General features: G+C 44.9%; 1 protein-coding gene across 10 annotated transcripts in view; it reads right to left on the reverse strand.

Annotated features, from left to right (window-relative positions):
• SFXN5 (sideroflexin 5) overlaps positions 1 to 22,301 on the reverse strand; it is a 117,186-nt gene that overhangs the window by 90,520 nt on the left and 4,365 nt on the right. For all 10 annotated transcript variants that reach the window (XR_004352736.1, XR_004352734.1, XR_004352735.1 and 7 more), the window contains exons 2-3: positions 13,523 to 13,591; positions 1,872 to 1,949 (exon numbers count right to left, since the gene is read on the reverse strand). Coding sequence is in view for 7 of the 10 variants with exons in the window: in XM_032652431.1 (XP_032508322.1) it covers positions 1,872 to 1,949; positions 13,523 to 13,591 (147 nt within the window). In the remaining 3 variants the exon portion in view is untranslated. The remainder of the gene's footprint in view (positions 1 to 1,871; positions 1,950 to 13,522; positions 13,592 to 22,301) is intronic.

The following is a 22,301-nucleotide window of genomic DNA, read 5'->3' on the forward strand; positions in this document are numbered from 1 at the left end:
ACAGGTCACTTGCAAAGAATCAGGAATAAAATAGCATTGGCTTTTTCAACAGCTAGACCCGAAGCCAGAAGAGCAATGTCTTCAAAATTCTGAAGGAAAATGATTATCAACCTAAAAATTGGAATTTTCTCCTCAAACTGTCAGTTAAAGCTGAGTGCAGAATTACAATTACAAATTACCTTTTTTTTCAGCTCTAAAAGGATTCAAAATTTTCTTCCCATTTGCCTTTTCTTCAGGAAGCCACCAGAAGAGGTGTTCCACCAAAATGAAGGCGTACACCAAGAGGAAGGCCTGGAGGGACGTGGTCTCCAGAAATGAAAGTTTCAGAGAAAAATAATGGAACTGAAGGACAGGAGTCTTCAGATTGAAAGGAGGCACTGAAAATATCAAAAGGCTGCTACAGGGTGCAGTAAGAATTTGAGATGGTACAAGGAAAACTATGTTAATGAGAAAAAGTGAGGCAATTATTAAATCCAGGTAAAACATAAAGTTGAAAAGGAGAGGAAACATAATCATGTACAACAAAGTTGTAATATTATTCATATAATTGTAATAATGTGAATATTGAATATCCATAAACCCCAAAACTATGATAACTATTTGGGGAGGGGGATGAGGGTAGGGGAGAGAAATGTGTTTATGGGAGTGAATAATAAGAGAGCTGAATCCTCAACTACCGTAATAGATAATACAAAAGAACTACTTGAGAAATAGCGGTATAGATAAGCATGTTAGTTTGAAATATAGGTTTCTAACTGAAGAAACAGCTAACAGTATTTCCTTCTGGGGAATAGAAATGGGAATTGAGGAGGGATGGGGCAACATACTATTTTTCCTTACAAGTGTTTTAGTACTATTTGACTTTTTGAACTATGCACATAGATTACTTTGAAAAAAACTGTGAAATTAATTTTTAATAGATTTTAAAATAAAGCTTATGAACAAAAAGAAAAACTTTAGCACATCAACCATCTGTCTCTACAGTCACTAGAGCTCTAGAGCTGCGCTCTAAACTACATCTCCCTACCCTTCCCCCAAACTAAACAAAACCATCAACATTTCAATTAGTTCTAATTCAAGTTCCTACAGGATATAAAAAAATGAAATTGGGCTTCCCTGGTGGCTCAGTGGTTGGGAGTCCGCCTGCCGATGCAGGGGACATGGGTTCAAGCCCTGGTCCAGGAAGATCCCACGTGCCGTGGAGCAGCTAAGCCTGTGCACCACAACTACTGAGCCCGCATGCCTGGAGTCCATGCTCTGCAACAAGAGAAGCCACCGCAATGAGAGGCCAGTGCACCACAGCGAAGAGTAGGCCCCGCTCGCCACAACTAGATAAAGCCCATGTGCAGCAAGGAAGATGCAACGCAGCCAAAAATAAATAAATTAAATAAATAAATTTTTTTAAATAATGAAATTACAGTGTTTTAACCTCATCCCCACTATCCTCCTCCATCTTTCCCACCCTCAACCTGAACTTTTGGGTAGTGGTATGCTGGTAAATGTTTAATACTTGATTCTTTGAGAAAAAAGTCCTGATTTATAGTATTTGCCAATTTCCATGGTGTAAATTCTCCTATTGTGGATGATTTCAAGCCATCACTATGATGTCACTGAATGTGGAATTGGGAAAAGATGCACACATTAGCTCCAGCAAACTACTGCCTTAGGCCTCTCTAGCCTTATCAGCCTCCCTACCAGACCCAGGTTACAGGAGAGACTTGAATATCCCTTCCAAAAAGCCAGAAGTCCACAAGGGATGTAGCAGCAGTAGAAGTGGATTCTGAAGGGAAGAGAAGTGGTTCTGGCTGCAGGGAGGGGGGTGGTGGTGAATTTGCCACCTTCCCTTCCCTCCCCACCTCTAGCAGAGTTACCTGCTCATTAGTAACCCCCGGACGCAGGGTCCCATGCTTGTAGTCTTCCAGCAGCTGCACAGCCTCTCTGAGACGTCTCTGCAGGCAAAGAAAAGGGACATTGAGGGACACACATCCAAGGCTCCGGCAACCCTCTCCTTGAAGGGGTGCATCAGTACTGATCAAGCACTGACTATATTTACAATGTACAAGGCCTGCCCTCCAGTTCATGGGACTCACGCAAAACATTAAAGAAGGCTACAGCCTAAATATCCTTTCATAGGGAAATGGATAAATGGCAGTGGCATAATACTATGGAACATTATTCAGCAGTTTAAAAGTAAAGGAGATCTACATGGCCGTATCTCCAAGATATCTTTTTAAGTGAGAAAGCAAGTTGCAGAGCTGTATGATGCCGTTCGTTGTACCAAACAAACAAAACACACACACATAGAAAATAATATTTCCTATGAGAGTATTATGTGAGAAGATGCATCAAAAATGCTCTAGAAGGAGACCCACCAAACTGGTGACAGGGGTTACCTCGGGGTAGGAGGAAAGGGCTCAAACTTGGCAAGCGGTGTCGGGAGGAACTTTAATCTTAATTGTAATATTGAATGTTTTTATAAAGAGAACGTATTTATGAAATACTTATATAATTTCTTCCCAACGTTTAAAAAACACTAGCAGAGATTTACATACTAAAATACATATGGCCACAGTAACTGATGGGGAAAGAAAAAAAGAAAAGGATAGAATTGTTATGATTTTTAAAATCTTAAAAGCTAAAGAGACAGCAACAGTGAGAGAAGGCAGCCCTTATCCACCAAAAGACCTGTATAAGAATATTCTTAGTGACACTCTTCAAACAGCCCCAAACTGCAAACAATTCAAATGTCAGTAATAGATTAGATAAGTAAGCTGTGGTATATGCACACAATGAAATATTATACCTCATTTTAAAAAGCAAACTACAAATATGTTATAATTTGGATGAATCTTCCCCAGATTGGCACCTCAATATCTCTCATCCCCCATGTTCTTCTAGAACTTTCCCACATGCCTCATCCAGAGGTACAGTCTATGTCCCCTCCCCTTGATCCTGAGCAGGCCTTTATGACTGCCTCAAAAATAGAGTATAGCCAAGGTGAGGCTATGTGACCTCTGAGGCTAGGTATGCAAGGCTAAAAATGCCTTGCACTTCCACCTTTTTCTCTCGGGATGCTCACTCTCTTGGAACTCAGCCATCATAGTGTAAGGAAGCCCAAGCAGGCTACTGAGAGACCCATGTGGATAAGAACTGAGGGCCCGGGGCTCCAGTTAAGCCACCAGCTAATGGTCAGCACCAACTTGCCTGCCATGAAAGTGAGCCATCTTGAAATGGACCTTCCCCAGTCAAGCTGCCCTAGCCGAAGCTGCATGGAGCAGAGACAAACCATCCCCTCTAAGCCCCGCCCAAACGAAGATCAGTGAGCAAAAGAATTGCTTTTTGTTGTTTCAAGCCACTAAATATTGGGTTGATTTGTTACATAATAATAGAAGGCTGATACACATAATGATAAGCAAAAGAAGGCAAACACAGAAAAGTATATATAAAATTCATGGGACTTCCCTGGTGGTCCAGTGGGTAAGACTCCACGCTCCCAGTGCAGGGGGCCAGGGTTCGATCCCTGGTTGGTGAACTAGATCCCACACGCATGCCTCAACGCAACTAAAGATCTTGCATGCCGCAACTAAACATGCCACTATGAAGATCCCACGTGCCGCAACTAAGACCCAGAGCAGCCTAAATAAATAAATAAATAAATAATGTATATATAAAATTCAAAAACAGGCAAAATGCACCTATGGTGGTAGAGGTCATTACAGTGTTACCTTGGGGCAGGGTGGGGTGGTGGTGGTACTGACTTGGAAAGGGCATGAGGGAACCCTCTGGAATAATGGAAATGTTCAAGGTCTTGATCTGACTGGTGGTTACATGGTATAAACATATGTCAAAATCCATTAAGCCATACACTTAAGATTTGAGCATTTTCCTGTATGTATGTTATACCTCAAAAAATCAACAATAAACAGTGACAACAGTGAGAGAAGGCAGCCTATGTCAAGGTCAGATGAGGAACCCAGGCAACAGGGATGCTCATCGTGGGGGAAGAAACCCAGGGAAGCCACCGTGTTCCCCTTTGACGAAGGGACAAACCTGGCTAAGGACGGGAGTACAGAGAGACCTCAACAGAAGCCCCTGGCCTAAAGGCAGCATGCAGCCCCAGGGAGGGCACCCCGTGGGGCATTTGCTGAGCAGGCTGACAGTGGTCACATAGGATGGGAAATGAACAGCCACCTCCTGTACCGACAAGCCAGCCGGGCTGTCAGGGGGCCAGGAAACTGTCTCACTTGGGTGTAGCCTGACTGCTAGAAAGCACTGCCTCTCCCCTTTCAAATATATGCATATCAATCCCTGAATTCCAGAGTCCTTTCCCAGAATCTGTTTGTTTCCAAAGTACAGATAGCTTTGTGTTTTTTGTTTTTGTTTTGCCAGTTATACCAGTAATCCATGCTGTTTAGAGAAAATGGCAGAAAAATTGAAAGCACACAAAAAATTTTTAATCACCTGTAAACATACCACTTGCAAAGTGATGATTTTCCTTCTAGACTTAATACATCTGTTTTTCATGTTGATTGTTGGTTTTAACTTGCTTAAGGTCACACAGAAAGTGAGCGGTTTAGTATTCGAGCCCAGAGTTTAGTCAGACCATTGCTGTCCCTGCAACCCCCCAAAACTTCCTAGTGATGCGGCCAGCTCCCCACCGCAAGCCTGCTTCCTCCCAGCCTCGGCCTCTGCCCCGACAATGAATGCTCTACTTTCCACCCTGAATGGTGAATGGCCCCGCTTTCTCATTATTTTCCCACTCCAGGGATTTTCCTGAGTTCCTCTAAGAACCTGGCCAGATTCCATCTCATTTGACATGGTCATCAAAGGGAGGCCTCTTGTCTCAGGAGTAAGTTCCAAAGAGCCCTGATCTTGGCATGCACTGAGAAAGAACCAAATCCAAAGTTTCTCAGGACAAGTCTGCGAATGCAGGACTGGGGAAAGCTACAACGTGCTTTTCCGCCTCTGGGCCTTGCTAAGCCTCAGCTTGGCCCCCCAGGTCAGAGGCTGAGGGGTCGGGGCTCCTAGCCTCTCTGTGGGACAGGCAAGGCCCCAGGCCACTTGTCTTGAGAGGTCCCTGAGGGCGGGCTGTCCTGGGAGCTGGACTCCTCACAGCAGAGAAGGGGATGGTTTTCAGGGAGACTTGAGGGATAGGTTTGCTTTAAACCCTCCTCCCACCCCAGTGCATTGTGATGCTTGAGAGGGATGGGGAAAGCTGGGGGTCAATGGCAGGGTGAACTTCGTAGGAGGTCTTTTCAACCAGGAACAAACAGGCAGCTAGGCCCTCAATGCAAAGATGGTGAGGGGCCCAGCTGGCTTGGAGACAAGGCTGCAGGCCCTTCTCTGGAGCCCTGGGCTGGGGGAGGGATGGCCCAATGTTGCTTCCCAGACTCCATCACCAGACTGCCAGAAAGTGTCACAGCACGTGTATTTGATGGGGCATGGTCTCCGGAAACTCCCTCAGGAAACAGGCACCTGGGAGGTCTGTTTCAGGGCAGAGAATTCGAACAGAGGTCCCGCCCCAAGGCCCTGAGGGGAAGAAGGAAGCAAAAGGGCAGGCATGGAGTGTTAGGGTGGTGGCAGAGAGGCAGGGGACCCTACCGGACAGGAATGGGGATGGTGGGACACAGGAAGGAAAGGCACAAAAAAGAAAGATGAGGACAGTCATCAGAAGCAAAGCTAATCTTTTTTTGAGGGAAGGGGGTACCCTGTAGCCCATGCCCAAGCTAAATGCAGACTGAGTATAATCCATGCTTGTCTAGGGAGGATGTCAAAATGATTTAAATATTTATTATAATATTTAATATGTTAAAATATAGGATGGGAGTGACAGCACCTGGTCAGGATGTGAGGAACACTCAGAAACATTTCACCCCCACTTCTGATAAAGGACCCACCCACTCCCCAGGTGGTACCTGCAGGTTCCCACCTCCTGATCTTGCCCACACTGTTCCCACCACCACCCATCCCCATCCCCAACCATCCTTCAAGGCTCAGGGCCACCTTCTCCAGGAATCTTCCAGAAATGTTCTCTCCATCCTCTGAACAGCCAGAGAGCATTTGGTTTGTACCTCTCTGAGGTCCCCGACCACTTACCAGCATGTGCGCATGTTATCTGTCAGAGACTGCAAGGTGCAGGGAGCAAGGGACTGGTTTTAGGTATCTTTGCAGAACTGCAGGACACACCTACCCCAGCCCATCGCCAACACAGGGCCACACATAATGAGCATTTAACAAAAATGAATGACTGAGACTGCTGGGGGGGAGAAGTGAAGGGTATGGTCAGGGTTAGGGATCCAGGTTCCAAAGCAGCAGGCCAGAGTCCCTCAATGATGATGCTGGTTTTACAGAATCCTGGGATTCCAAGAGGCCATGCATGCCCAGTTCACACAGGATGTGAGTGAGAATACCCCTGTGTGTGAATATTACAGAACCACGTAGGCATTCCTTTCTCTGAGACATTTGGGGCCCGAGCGGGAAGGGCATTTTGGCACCCAGGGTCACAGAGTGGGTGGGTGGCACCTAGGAACACCAAGTCCCCTCAATCCCAGCTCTGGGCCATTTCTATGAGACATGAACACAGAAGAGCCTCCTGTCCTCATGACAGTCGGTAACTGAGAGGGGTGGTCTCCCAGAGAAACCACAGCAACGCCTGCATTCTGAAAAGCTGATGCCTACTGGGGCCAGGCACCCCAGATAAGAAAGGGAAGGAGAAATTGCACACAGAGAAATTGCAGAGCATGTTTAGCCAAAGTGGTGCAATTGAAACATGGGCATCTCAAGCAGTCAGAAGTTTGGGAGTCTCAAAGCTTGCAGAACTTTAAAAAAAAAAAAGGGTGGGGGAGGGAAGGAGGAAGGAAGGAAGGGGAGTGTCAATGGTCAGGGGAGAATGAATTGGCATTGGGGTCGGGGGGGCGGGGCCTGCAGATTACCTCCCGTCCTGCCCTGATCACTGAGTATTTGATTGCTCTCACCTGGGCCAGTCTTGCACCTGACAAGGGCAGGGCCGCGCGTGCTTACCTTGTCTGCAACCACAGCTTAAACCATTTCTTTGTGGCTCCCAAGCAGTGGGATTTGGGGGCCAAAGCTAATAATTTCTGTGCAGGCAGAGTCTCAAGCCCTTCTCTCATCTTCCCTCCCAGCGGTCCGGGGACCCACGGGGTTATCTGTGCTGAGATTTGTTCTTGGCTCACGCCAACCATGAGCTACCCTCTGGGAGGCCCAAGGGAAGGGGAAACCAGGGACACATGGGGAGAGCTCTGTTTCCCTGTGGCAGACCTCTGATCACCTTCAGGACACCGATGTGAGGTAAACCCATATAATTCTGGCAGCGTGACAGGTGGTACAGACCTTTAGAAAATAAATCTGTCCAGCTACCCCAAGAACTATAAAAACAATCATGGTCTCCAGCCTGGATACCCTACTCTTGGGAATTTTTTTCTAAAAATTAAATTTAGCAGAAATGAAAAATGATTTGCCAGAGACTATTTTTTGCAGGAAAGCAAAAATGGTAGGAAACAACCTACCTGTTAGACCTAAAAGTCTAACAGGGATGGTTATTTATACTATAAGACATGATTTCCCAAAATTATAAAGGCCTGGAAACTGATGATAAAAGCAAATAAAAAGTCTGTGTTCAATGTAATAAGTATGCCAAAAACGGATACAGATGGGCAAAAACCTGAAGTGTATAAGGGTACTGACATTTGGAAATTTTTAAATTAAAAATTCCATTAAAATTTTTAAAATTAGACTATCTGATGCTGTCTAGAATGCATTTAAGTGGGACATCCCTTACTTACTGCTACTGAGAGCATAAACTGATATAATCTTGGTACAGGTTGGTACAATTTACACGGCAATTTGGTAATATATATCAAAAGCCTTAAAATGCCTTTCATTCAGAAATTCTACTTTCAGGAATTTATCCAAAGGAAGTAAAGAGAAATATGAGGAGATTTACGTACAAAGGATATTTATTGCATATTATTTATGATGGCAAAAGACTTGAAACTACCCAAAATGGTCAATTGAGAAAATGATTAAGTTAGAGAACAGCCACATGATGGATTACTATACAGTTATTAAACACATTTTGAAACAACATTTGATGACAAGGAAAAATGCTCATGATATGCTACATGGAAAAAGACAATATGTATCATGTATACCTATATCACATATGATTTTAAATATATATATATTTATGTATGTATACATATATATACATAATACACACACAGATCTTCCCTGACTCATGATGGGGTTCATCCCGAGAAATCCACTATAAGTGAAAATATCATCTCGAACCTGTGCCCCCTGCAGTGGAAGCACGGAGTCCTAACCACTGGACCACCAGGGAATTCCCGAAAATATCATATCTGAAGTTGAAAAGCATTTAATACATCTAGCCCACCGAACATCATAGCTTAGCCTGGCCTACCTTACACATGCTCAGAACACTACATTAGCCTACAGTTGGGAAAAATCATCTGACACAGAGGCTATTTTATAATGAAATGTTGACTATCTCATGCAATTCATTGAATACTGTAATAAAAGTGAAAAACAATGGTTGTGTGGGTACAGAATGGTTCTAAGTGTATCGGTGGTTTTCGCCTCGTGATCACGTGGCTGACTGGGACCTGTGGCTTCCATGGCCCAACAACATGAGAGAGTATTGTACCCACTAGCCCAGGATATGATCAAAATTCACAATTCGAAGTATGATTTCTACTGAATGTGTATCGCTTTCATACCATCATAAAGTCCATCTTAAGTTGGGGACTGTCTGTACAGAGATAGAGTGAGATATAGATACATATATTATCTATACTATATACACATTATACAAACCATCCTAATTTTGTACATATACATATACCAGAATGTTAATTGTGATTATTTCTTGCAGGTGAGATGATGAGCAGTTTTTATTTTCTTCTTTAGACTTTAATATTTAGAGATTACTACCCACATCACATCAAGAGGCCCACCATATCAGCTGTTTTCATGGTTAGTGATGCTGCCTCGTAACCTGGTTAAAGGGGTGTCCTCCAAGCTCTCCACTTGTAAAGGTACCTTTTTCCCCTTAGTAATTGCTAAATAATATTTGGAGGTGATACTTACCTGAAAGCATAAGAATATCCTGTTTCCCAACAACTTTTACTCTATGAAAATAGCATCCATTAATGATCCTTGTCAAAATCAGTTATTTTGTTGAGGATTACCCAATGTTTATTCCCTTCTAATTTTATTAGCTGACATTCTTCTGTGAATATGAGGCTTCCTCTTTCACAGTTTTAGTTTTACTATGGACCTCATGGATTCTTATTATTATTATTCAATGTATTATAATCCATTGTTTTTCTTTTTCTTAATGTTCGAATTGTCCCAAATGTGGCTAGTGGGATGCAGCCACTTCCTGTTCCTGTGTCTCCATCAGCCTATGAACAATTTCTTACTTTCTGCAGCAAGTCTCTTTGCCTTGGGTGTGGATTTGGCCATCTCTCCAAGAAGCCCTGGGTCCTTTTTGTAAGTAATGGTATTTAGAAACCAAGATCTGAGTGCTAAGTGTGTTCATTGTTACTGGGGTATCCTGGACCTTTCAGTGAACAGAGCCAGGAAGTTGAGAAATATAAATGTAAGTGTGTGTGTGTGTGTGTGTGTGTGTGTGTGTAAATCATAAGTTCATATTGATACCTCCAATTCAAATACAACATCACATAGTTTTTGTCTTTTCCCCTACTCCATATTTGTATCTCCCTACTCCCATGGTGAGAACCCTGGTTCCCAACATCAGTATAACGATTTATTCTGTCCTACAATACACCCAAAATAGTTTCAGATTACTACACGAGTACTAATAATGAGTTGGTGTTATTAACACTGTTTCAGTTGGTTTTCTATGCCCTTCAGAATGATAATCTGCCAACCATTCATTCTCTCAAATAATTATTGAATTCAGAATAGCAAACCCCTTTCATCTTCAGTTCATAATTTAAAGTAACTTAGATGTCAGCTGGTATAGCCTTGCCCTTAGGGATCTAAATCTAATTCCATGACCTATGTGGAAGGACAAAGCTAGGGCTTCTGCCAGGTCCCGGTGGTTTCCTTCCTCAGGCCCAATCCTGCACACACGGCACCCTGGCAGTAGACCCACAGCCCCTCAAGATCCCTCCAAAGAATTTACTCTTGCTGGACTTTAGGAACCAGGCAGATTTTATGACAATATCACAGGAATGATGGTGGAGCGGACAGCAACTTTCACAAGCATGTATGAACAATCTCAAAAGGGCCCACAGACACTAGCCTTCCAGTTCATCGTGGTTACTCGCTCTCCTTCCCACTGTTTTTCCCTCTTGTTCCTTCTCTCTCCTCTCTTTGGGAGGATCAAAAAGCACAATTCTTCCTCCTCTGTCAAGCAGGCCAACCTCCCCCCTTTCTGAAGCCTTGCTCAAGACATTCTTAGAACAATGACAGCCTTCTTCCTAAGAGAAATTATGGTGAATAAAACTTGCTCCACCTCATTACACATACAAGGGTTGGAATCTTTTTAAAGCTTGGCCTGTTATAAATTGCAAACAAGTAGCTGCAAAACTCTCTCAAGATGAGTCTATCCATTGACTCAACTAATGCCCCTCAGAACCGGGTCACCTGAAGGCTCAAGCTGCCCAGGATCTTTCCACCTCAGGACACTCTGGCTTCCAGAGCCACCTCCTCACCTTCTCCACTCTCCTCCCATCCTCACAGATGAACAGGCCTGTCTAGATCTCCTCCCCCTGGGCAGCCACCACCCCACGCTCCCTCCCAGGACACCAGCCAAGGGCCCTGGGAGAGAAACAGTGCTTTGAAGACATAAGCCATGGTCTGTGGACTGAGCCCAGCAGAAGGGGGAACTGGCCCTCCTGGTAGCACCATAGTTTTGGGGGGAGGGGCTCAGGTAAGAGATTCTTTCCTCTTGGTGCCTCTAATTTCTCATTGTTTCCATGCAAGTGGCTTTGCTAAGCAACCTGCCTCGACTAGAACCAGGGAGGGCATGAAGGGCCCACTCATGGCCCTTCCAGATTTTTTAGGGCCTAGAAGATCTTCTGTGGGCAGAAAATTTCCAAAAGGCCAGCAAGTAGTATTGGAAACAGTTCCCAGCTGGGATGCAGGAGGGAGAGGTCTAGTTCTTTCCAGGAAGCCTATCAGAATCTTTGATAAGGGGAAGAAACATGTGAAATTTGAAAACTATTCTAAAATTTCTGTTGCACTGGTTATTTCCTAGTCAGTAAATAGTTAAGTTTCCTTGACATTTCAATTAATAGTAAAAAAAAAAAAAAAATGTATGAGATTTTAAAATTTACCGATGGGGAAATAGGGAAAAGATGGTTTAGTGATATACAAGAATGCTGGGACCTTTCAAAATGCAAGAGTTGAAGATAAAAATGTGGTACAGGAAGAGAGCAGTAAAATGAAATGGTCTGGGAATGAGAGGAGGGTGGACTGGAGAGGTGCCTGTGAACAGCGCAGGCGGCGTGCTGCTCTGCAGCTGCCCATCCATCCCCAAAGTCCCTGCCTGCTTCTGTTAATCAGGGGAGCCCTGAAGAACCTCCGGACCTCCCAAGGCTCCCTCCACCATCTCTCAACATGCCTCGAAGTCCACCCTTAATAAGCACTGGCCTTTACTGCCTCCTCCATCAAGCAGCTGGCATTTATGTCGGGATTTGTGTTGCAACTCTAGCTGTGCACCGTTTGGGAGCTTTCAAGAAAGACACATAACCTAGGCTAGGTAAGTAGTTTCTCTAGTTGGGTGCTCTTCCAAATTTTTATGGAATCACTTTGATTACTCCTTAGGAGAATCTAGACAGGGCCCAGAAGTACAACAGCCTTGCCCTTAAGAGGCAGTACATCCAGAGGTAAGGTCAGCCAGTTAAATACTTGAGTCCTTCATCCTTCCTGAGATACAGGAGGAAATCACGTATCAGGGTAATTCCCACATTGCCTATTACTGGGCTGCTCTCCCAGGAACAATGGGAATGGTTCTAGGTCCAGGTACCTAGCAGGCCGTGTGCTTTTTTTCCCTCCAAGAGTTGAAGCAAGCCAATGCCCAGCACAGAGAAGATGAGCAGAGAAGTGCTGTCTACTCAGGGGGCTATAACTCAGAGGCTCAATGACTTGCCTCAGGGTATGTGGGCCTTCTTCCAGCTGAGTGATCTTAGGGGGGGGGTTCCCTAAACTTGAGTTACCTGAACAGGAACACAAAGGGTTCTGGAGACAAGCATACCTGCGTTCATACCCTGGCTCCATCACTGGCCAGCACCATGTGCATGAGACTTAACTTCTGTCTGTCTGTTTCCTCATCTGTAAAATGGAACTTAGAATAGAATCTACCTCATAGGGTTGCTTTGAGTTAATCTGACGCGCTTCTACATGTAAAGTGCTTAGGACACTGCCTTGCTCACAGAAAATGCTTAATAAATATGTGCTGCTTTACATGTGTATGCATTCCTGTACACATCTGTAAATACAATACAAAGGATATAAAGACACACTTCTTGGGATGGCTCAAATAAATCTGACAATACGTTTAAATTTGATAGTATCAAGGACTGGTGGAGCAACTAGAACACTGTAGATGAGAATGTAAAATGTACAGCAATTTTTAAATGACAGTTTGGCAGTTTCCTACGGAGTTAAACATTTACTTACCACACTTACCGTATGAGCCAGCAATCCGAGTCCTAGTTATTCACACAAGAGAAATGAAAGCATACGTCCACACAAAGAATGCTCAGAGCAACTTTATTGATACTAATCAGAAAATGGGAGCAGCCCAGGTGTTCATCAGCAAGTGGATGGATAAACAAATTCTGGAACCTCCTCTCAATGGAATGCTGCTCAGTGGTCAGGAGGGATGAAGTACTGATACATGCAACAACATAGATGAATCTCAAAAGCACCACGCTAAGGGAAAGAAGCCAGACACACAAGACTACATACTGTAGGATTTCACTTATATGACATTCTAGAAACAGCAAAACAGCAGGGACAGAAAACAGATGAATGGTTGCCAGGGGCTCAGCATGGGGTGTGGGAGATGGATTATAAACGGGCATGAGGAATGTGCTAGGGTGACAGATGCGTTCTACATCTTCATCATGGTGTGGACACGACTCAATATGTTTGTCAAAACTCATAGGATGGTTCACACATAAAAGGTAAACTATACCTTATACTCATCCTTACCTATCCGAGGAGGGAACTGTGTAGGGAGAGGGTATGAAGGATCCTTTTCTGTTCTACTTAAATGCATCTGAACTGCATGAACTTTTGTAATATAATCCATGTACTTGGTAATAATTTTATTGAAGTTTGAAATAATAATAATGACATATATCTACCTTGAAGGAATGTGGTGAGATTCAGATGAAATGAGATAATGTGTATAAGGCAAACACACAGATGACCTATGGACCTTCCAAAGTCACAAGGTATAAAGGCCAAGGGGTCTCCATCGAGAGTGACAGCCATGACTCACCTCAGTGACAAAGAGTGTGCGAGGGTCGATGATGTCCAAGAAGTGCCTGAAGCGACCGTAGAAGGATGTCTGGAGAAGGGGTGGGAGAGGAGACTGGATGAGTTTCTGTACTCCGTCCTCCAGACAATGGGGAACACTACCCACAGCTCATCCTTACTGCCAGTGTCCCACAGTCCCCAGGACTCCCCAAGCAGGTCAGGAACACCAATGAGGCCTTGCTTCTCAGTGACCTGAGGGCAGCTTTCCCAGGTCTGAGGGTTTTCTAAAGTCAACTCAGAAAAACCATTAAGACACTCAGTGACTGTCCCAATGTCTCTTCCACGTGCCTCCCATTCTGCTCCCAATGCCCTGAGATCTACGCCAAGCCTTTCAGCAGCTCCCAGGCACCACTGAGCATGCAGACTGGAGGGGAGGTGCCCAGCCCTCTCCCAGTCTCTCCTGCCCAGCACAGCCTCTCTGCTTTACTTAGGACCTTCGAGTGAGGTAGGGTCCCTCCCCAAAGTCCAGCACAGGCACTGCCCCCCAGGGAAAGCTCCCCACAGGTGGAACTCAAACACAGTGGTGCCCAGCTCGCAGCCCTCAGGCCTTCCTTCCCCCATAGCCCCATTGCTGCTGTGAGGCCCAGGACAAGGGGCCAGCTCCCCTATCCTTGCCCCAGAGCAGGGGCCTTGGAAAAGGAGGGCTTTGTGCTAAACAGGCCACAGGCATTAGAGCACAATGAAAAGAAACCAAGCAACACTGCTGCTGGGCCTTCTGCCCTCAGGACAGGGCCAGCTTGGCAAAGCCAAGCTCAAGGGGAGGAGAGAGGGCACCGAGCTAGGGGACAAAGGGGAAAGCTGCAAACGCCGGGGGTTCATGCCTCACTACACTCAGGCTGTGTCCCAAATCCTCCCTGGAGCCCCACAGCTCTCCAGGCTCATCCTCCGCTCGGTGGAGGAAGAAGCCTCCACACTCTTTTCCCTTCTCACTGGGGCACCAGACCCTGCAGCCGATTTCCGCTCCTTCCGCTTCCCAATAAAGACCACAGAAGGACCCGGGTCACCAAAAGGTCCCCCGCACACACCAGGCCCCATGCCACCTCCATCTCTCTGCTCACCATGGCACCCCCTGCACGGAGCAGCCTTTCCACCCCCAGCCTTTCACAGACGCATCAAGCTTCCACACCATTCCTAACTAAAACAGTTGCTTCTCTAACCTCTTATAACTCAAATGGCCTAAGCTATTTCCCGATTTATACATGATGCTCAATCAGAGACGTTCAGAGGTGTGGTCAGGGGTATATGCTGAGGACACTCACTGCTGCATTATTTATAAAGGCAGATTGTTAAAATGACGATCCGTGTACATGATCGAACACTACACAGCCCTTTAAAATCATGTTTTCAGACAATGTTTATGACATGCAAAACTGCTTATGATTTGTGAAATGCATGTAAAATGCATGATTCCAACCTAATAGACAGGAGATAAATAGAGCTAGATGGATATTAAATGGATAGCAAAGAGACGGGATGACATCCACTAGAATAAACCAGGGTTCCTTAGAGAAGTGGCTGATTCCAGGGTTGGGGCAGGGAAGGTACACGATGAGACTGGCACATATTGTTGTGCTAGAAAGTAATGAAGTGCCACACCCCGAAATGATGGGGCATGTTCAGAGGACCAGCAAGAGGCACATAGACGTTGTGTGCCTCTGAGAGGTTCCCAATAGTGCTCACATAGTATTCTGAAGGGACTGAGCCTAATCGTGTGAAAACATCAGACAAACCCAAACTGAGGAGCATTCCATAAAATAACTGGCCTTGTCCACCAAATATGTCAATGTCGTAAAGACAAAGAAAGACTAAAGAACTGCCCCCACATTAAAGGAAGCTAAAGAGACAAGACAACTGAATGCAATGCATGATTTTCGACTGAATCCTGGACTAGAGGGGGAAATGCGCTCAAGGACATTGCTGAGAAAACTGACGAAATTGGAATAGGATTATAGATTAATAAAAGTAGTGTACTCAAATTAAATTTCCTGAATAACTGTACTGTGGTTATTGCTACAGACTGAATATTAGCGTCCCCTCAAAATTCATATGTTAGGGCTTCCCTGGTGGCACAGTGGTTAAAAATCCACCTGCCAAGGCAGGGGACATGGGTTTGAGCCCTGGTCCAGGAAGATCCCACATGCCTTGGAGCAACAAAGCCTGTGTACCACAACTACTGAGCCTGCACTCTAGAGCCCGTGAGCCACAACTACTGAGCTCTTGTGCCACAACTACTGAAGCCCACATGCCTAGAGCCCGTGTTCCTCAACAAGAAAAGCCACAGCAATGAAAAGCTCACGCACCGCAATGAAGAGTAGCGCCCGCTAGCTGCAACTAGAGAAAAGCCTGCACAGCAACGAAGACCCAATGCAGCCAAAAATAAATAAATAAAAATAAAGTTCCCTTAAAAAAAAAACTCATATGTTAAATCCTAAGTCCCTAGGTGATGGTATTTGGAGATGAGGCCTTTGGGAGCCCTCATGAATGGCATTAATGCTGTTATATTGACTCCAGAGAAATCCTTTGCCCCTTCCACCAAGTAAGAGCACAGTGAGCTGTCTATGACCAGGAATCACGCCCTCACCAGATACTGAATCTGCCAGTGCCTTAGTCATGGACTTCCCAGACTTCAGAACTGGGAGAAATTAATTTCTGTTGTTTATAAGGCACCCAGTCTATGGTATTTTTATTATAACAGCCCAAACAGACTAAGAGATGTAAGAGAATGTCCTTGTTCTTAAGGATACACTGAAGTATTAAGGGATAAATGAATATAATCTACTTTCAAATGGTTGAGAAAAAATAACATGTATAGGAACTTCCCTGGTGGTCCAGTGGATAAGACTCTGCGCTCCCAATGCAGGGGGCCCAGGTTCGATCCCTGGTCGGGGAACTAGTTCCCACATGCACGTCACAACTAAGAAGTCCACATGCCGCAACTAAAGATTCCACGTGCTGCAACTAAGACTCAGTGCAGCCAAAATAAATAAATATTAAAATAAATAACGTGTAAATATACAGGGTGGTAATAAAATCTGGAAATGTAGGCATTATTATTCTGTTTACAGATTGAAGATGTTCTTGGTAACATGTATATTTGCTATGTTTCTGGACTTTATGATCATCTGTAGACAAAGAATAATAAAGGAAATGTGACAAAATGTTAAAAACTAGTGGATCTAAGCAAAGGGTATATGGAATTTCTCTGTATTCTTCTTGCAACTTTTCTGTAAGACTGAAACTGTTTCAAAATTAGGATTTCAAAATCATATTATTTAAAAAGCTAGATGAAAATATATTAAAATGTTAACAGAGGTCGCCTCTCTGTAATAGGATTTTTATTTCCATATCTTTTATATTGCTTCTAAAATGAAAAAAAAATCAGTATTATGTATAATATAAATAATATTCTATTTTTTAAATATATATTTAAATTAAAATACAAACTGGTCTATTACTCGATTATAAGCTCCTGAAGGATGTGGGCTATTGGATATTCTTTCTGTATTATCTTCCTTGGCTCCTGGTCTTGTGTTACACACCTAGAAGAGGCTCCACAAACACACTGGCCACAGGAATGAATGAGTGGGCCGGTGAACAGCCAATGCCCTGGAGGCTTCCTGGAGTGATGGAGGCCCAGCTGAGCTTTGAAGGGAGGGTAGGATTTGAAAGGGACAAGAGTATGGCAGTTAGCAGCCCAAGGAGGGAAGAGGATCAGCAGGGGCAGAGGTGAGGGCCTGAAGGAGAACGGCCTGAGGGAAGCAGCTTCTTGAAGATGATCCAGTGCAAACATCCAGCCTCGGACTTGCCCTGTGGTCTGTCACTGCCTTCATACTGTCCCGGCCCTGCTAGCCCTCTCGTATTACTCTCCACCACTGCCACTGGGAGAGAGTCCTAAGTAAAACATTCTGCTCCATTGATACCTACAAACCCATACTGAACTAGCTGAGGGAACACCACGACGAACAAGCCCGCAAGGAGCCGAGACCATCAAGAGAGACAAACAAGTAAACAGATAACTATAAAACACTGTGATCCCTAGGGCTTCCCTGGTGGCGCAGTGGTTGAGAATCTGCCTGCCAATGCAGGGGACACGGGTTCGAGCCCTGGTCTGGGAGGATCCCACATGCCGCGGAGCAACTAGGCCCGTGAGCCACAACTACTGAGCCTGCGCGTCTGGAGCCTGTGCTCCGCAACAAGAGAGGCCGCCATAGTGAGGCCCGCACACCGCGATGAAGAATGGCCCCCGCTTGCCACAACTAGAGAAAGCCCTCGCACAGAAACGAAGATGCAACACAGCAAAAATAAATTAATTAATTAATAAACTCCTACCCTCAACATCTTCTAAAAAAACTAACAAACAAACAAAAAAAACCAACACTGTGATCCCTGCCTAAATGAGGCATCATTATGGGCACAGGAAACACAGTTTATTCCTCCCTAGTGAGTCAGGAAGCTTCCCAGAGGAGCTGGGATGAGTGGATGGATGAGTTTACCTAGCAGAGAAGGGTATCAGCAAGAGCTCAAAGGTATGCAGGCTCGGGTCAGAAACTACACCAGGCCCCTGTGGTTTTTTCAGTCATTCACCAAATAGCTATTGAAGACCTACTGTGTGCCTAAGACTGTGCTAGGTCCTGGGAGTAGAGCAAGGTTAACTGACTAGGGGAATGAGGAATAACACAGTCATGGTAATGCCTAGATCTCTAGTCAGACACTAATGCTTATTAACCAGGATAAGGAAAGCAAGAAGCATACTGATTTAGTGGAGAAGAAGATAACAGTTCTGGATTGGCCACGTAAACTTGTGATACTTAAAGGGCCTTCCAGATGTAACCTCTCAACAAACACTTAAACATATAGGCCTGAGATTCAAGAAAGGGGTTCTGAGTTGGAAATGCTAGGCATACATGTCCTAACCCAATCAGACTAACCTCCCCCACGACCCTGGGAAAAAGTCAGGCTTACTGACTCACTGCAATGAGGGAGGCCACAAAGTAGAGGAACTATAAGGCATTTTGTCAAACAAAGGGAAAAAATTGAGTTAGTGCAGAATTCTGGGGAAAGGTAGAGTAAAATTTAAATGAAGCAGTACATTAACAGGCTGGAAGCAAACAGGGCTGTGGGGAAGGGGGTCCACATAGGTCTGGACTGAGAAGTAGACATAGGGTTGTTTTTTTTTTTTTGAAAACTATAAAGTTAAAGCTCCTTATTTGAAGCTCTGCACTTGCGTTGATTCTCTGAGTCAAAGTGCCATAGGCCCACCAATCAAAAGGGGGATGTGTCATTCCTAATGTCACCTGGTTCTACAAGGATTGAGCCATTAGCCACTGCAGTCTCTAACCTTCAAGACACCCTGAAAGGAGTTCAGGGCAGAGTTCAGGGCAGAGATCAGGAAGGAGGCTCTCTGTGCTCTGGGAAAATTGGCAGAACAGGCCTTCAGAGTTAAATATTTTCAGGACAAATCTTTTATGAACATGGATTCTTGCATCTTCCCATACTTAGAAAAGCACTAAAACCATTAACTGAGATATCTGTTCCTCATGCGTGGCAGCAACCTTCTCCTGAGATGTGTGCTTGATTACAAGTACCCTTCGCCAAAATCATATACATGCTGACCTCCCCCTTTACCTCTTCAGAGCAGTTTCTCAGAGCTCTGTGAGAGGGTGTCTTCCAGACTATAGTCCTCAGTAAGACACTAAATAAACTCAACTCACAGTTCTTATGTTCTGTGTTTTTGTGGGGGGCTTTTGTTTGTTTTTGTTTTTGTCTTTTACATCTTTATTGGAGTATAATTGCTTTACAATGGTGTGTTAGTTTCTGCTTTATAACAAAGTGAATCAGTTATACATAAACATATGTTCCCATATCTCTTCCCTCTTGTGTCTCCCTCCCTCCCACCCTCCCTATCCCACCCCTCTAGGTGGTCACAAAGCACGGAGCTGATCTCCCCGTGCTATGCGGCCGCTTCCCACTAGCTATCTATTTTACGTTTGGTAGTGTATATATGTCTATGCCACTCTCTCACTTTGTCACAGCTTACCCTTCCCCCTCCCCATATCCTCAAGTCCATTCTCTAGTAGGTCTGTGTCTCATAGTTTTGGAAGTTTTAGCCACAGCAATCAGAGAAGAAAAGGAAATAAAAGGAATCCAAATCGGAAAAGAAATAAAGCTGTCACTGTTTGCAGATGACATGATACTCTACATAGAGAATCCTAAAGATGTTACCAGAAAACTACTAGAGCTAATCAATGAATTTGGTAAAGTAGCAGGATACAAAATTAATGCACAGAAATCTCTGGCATTCCTATACACTAATGATGAAAATCTGAAAGTGAAATTAAGAAAAACACTCCCATTTACCACTGCAACAAAAAGAATAAAATATCTAGGAATAAACCTACCTAAGGAGACAAAAGACCTGTATGCAGAAAATTATAAGACACTGATGAAAGAAATTAAAGATGATACAAATATATGGAGAGATATACCATGTTCTTGGATTGGAAGAATCAACACTGTGAAAATGACTCTACTACCCAAAGCAATCTACAGATTCAATGTAATCCCTATCAAACTACCAGTGGCATTTTTCACAGAACTAGAACAAAAGAATCAACGTTGTGTTTGTTTTTTTCTAAGTCGACACTACTGATACATTTTAAACAGCAAAGTTTCTGGCAATCTATGACCTTGGAGAATGTGATTTCTCAGTGAGTATGAAAGAGTGGCTCCCCAAAGAAGGAGGTGGCTGGGATACCTCAGGGCTGAGCAGGCCCTAGTCAGAAGCACTCTTCTTTATAGCTGCCTTTATGTGTCTGTCCTCCCAGCCTGATGCAGGACACAGCAGGGAAGGTTTCTACCTTCTCGGCCTAATTAGTTTTTATTACTTTCTCAATAGTTTAATATGTATGACTTTTTTTTGCCCTCCAAAATTCAGACCCCACTTTTACCCCATCAGATAATCAGTGGATGTCTTTCCTTCCTTTTTTTTTAAAGTTTATTTATTTATTTATTTATTGCGGTACGCGGGCCTCTCACTGCTTTGGCCTCTCCCGTTGCGGAGCACAGGCTCCGGACGCGCAGGCCCAGCGGCCATGGCTCACCGGCCCAGCTGCTCCGCGGCATGTGGGGATCTTCCCGGACCGGGGCACGAACCCGTGTCCCCTGCATCGGCAGGCGGCACTCTCAACCACTGCGCCACCAGGGAAGCCCCTTTCCTTCCCTTTTGCTTCACTGGAAAAATGAGTCAGCCAAGTAATTCCTTCCGTTTCCCTTCACAAGAAAGGTGAGTCAGCTAATTCTCAGCAGGGGCTCGAGGCCTGCTGCCTTCCTAACTCTAGGGCCTGGCCCGGGAGAGCAGAGCCAGAGAGCTGCCTCGGGAGCAGCAGCTGTGGGCAAAGGCCTGAGAAGAAACTAACAGCCCGCCTGCACCCAGACCTCTAAATCACTGAACCTGCAGCCCAAAGGCGGAAAGGCTGGACCAGCTCAGTAGTGTTCAACCAGGCTACACACTGAATCACCTGGGTTTTCTAAAATCCAGGCTGTACACCCAGGGATTCGAATGCTATTGGCCTGGTGTGGGCTCCAGGCATCGGTGTCTGTTTAGAAACCTGCCCAGGTGATTACTGTGCAGCAGGGGTTGAGAGCCACTGGACTGGAAGGTGTTGACCGTGTGCACAGCACAAACAAGCCGCAGGACCAACCCTGGGAAACAGTCACTCTCTAGCCTATAGAACGTAAATGTATAACTACCTGCCAGGCATTTTCACTTTAGAACTTATTTCAGGCAAACTATATGAGAAGCTTCCCCATTGCCTCCTGACTCTCAGCCCACACAAACCTCTCCATCTTGAAGTGAAGAGTGCGTTTTCCTGCCCACAAGCTCCCTGGACCCCAGAGGGAGCCCTATGCAACCCACCTGCTCTGCTACCGTAGGCCTTGGTGGATTTTGGACCCAGGACACACACAGCACACCCATACCCCCAGTCGTCATAGCAGATAAGTGAGACTTCAGAAGAAACAAGGAAGTTTAAAAAATAAATAAATAAAGCAAACTTATTTCTGGATAGACTGAATCACAAATGGGAAGAATCATGTGTGTTTCTTTCCTGTCCTGGGGCCCCAAATTGCCAAAAACGATGTCAGGACTGAAGGAAGAAAAGAGTGGGTTCAGGAAAGGAAATGAGCAGAAAAGGAGGAGGAAAGGGAGCAGTCAGTTCACAGAGCTCCCCCAGGCACTCCTGCCATCTTCCCTTCACCTGGCAATATGGGGCAGTGGTTAAAAGTATGGACTTAAGGGCTTCCCTGGTGGCGAAGTGGGAGAGTCCGCCCGCCAATGCAGGGGACGCGGGTTTGTGCCCTGGTCCAGGAGGATCCCACATGCCGCGGAGCGGCTGGGCCCGTGAGCCGTGGCCGCTGAGCCTGCACGTCCGGAGCCTGTGCTCCGCAACGGGAGAGGCCACAACAGTGAGAGGCCCGCATACCGCAAAAAAAAAAAAAAAAAAAAAAGTATGGACTTGAAGTTTACAGGAACAACAGGGGACAGAGGAACATCTTAACTTATACCACAGAGATACCTTCAGTCACATTCAGAATAGGGAAATTGTACAGGACAAACAACGCAGTTTCTTCAACAAATAGAAAGAAAGAAAGAGGGAAGAACCAATAGATCAGAAGAGATGAAAGGAACCTATCAGTCAAATATGATGTGTGGGCCTTGTGGGATCCTGAATGAAACAAATCAA

The sequence above is a fragment of the Phocoena sinus genome, chromosome 13 (genome assembly GCF_008692025.1).
Source record: "Phocoena sinus isolate mPhoSin1 chromosome 13, mPhoSin1.pri, whole genome shotgun sequence".
In the NCBI taxonomy this organism is placed as follows: Eukaryota; Metazoa; Chordata; class Mammalia; order Artiodactyla; family Phocoenidae; genus Phocoena; species Phocoena sinus.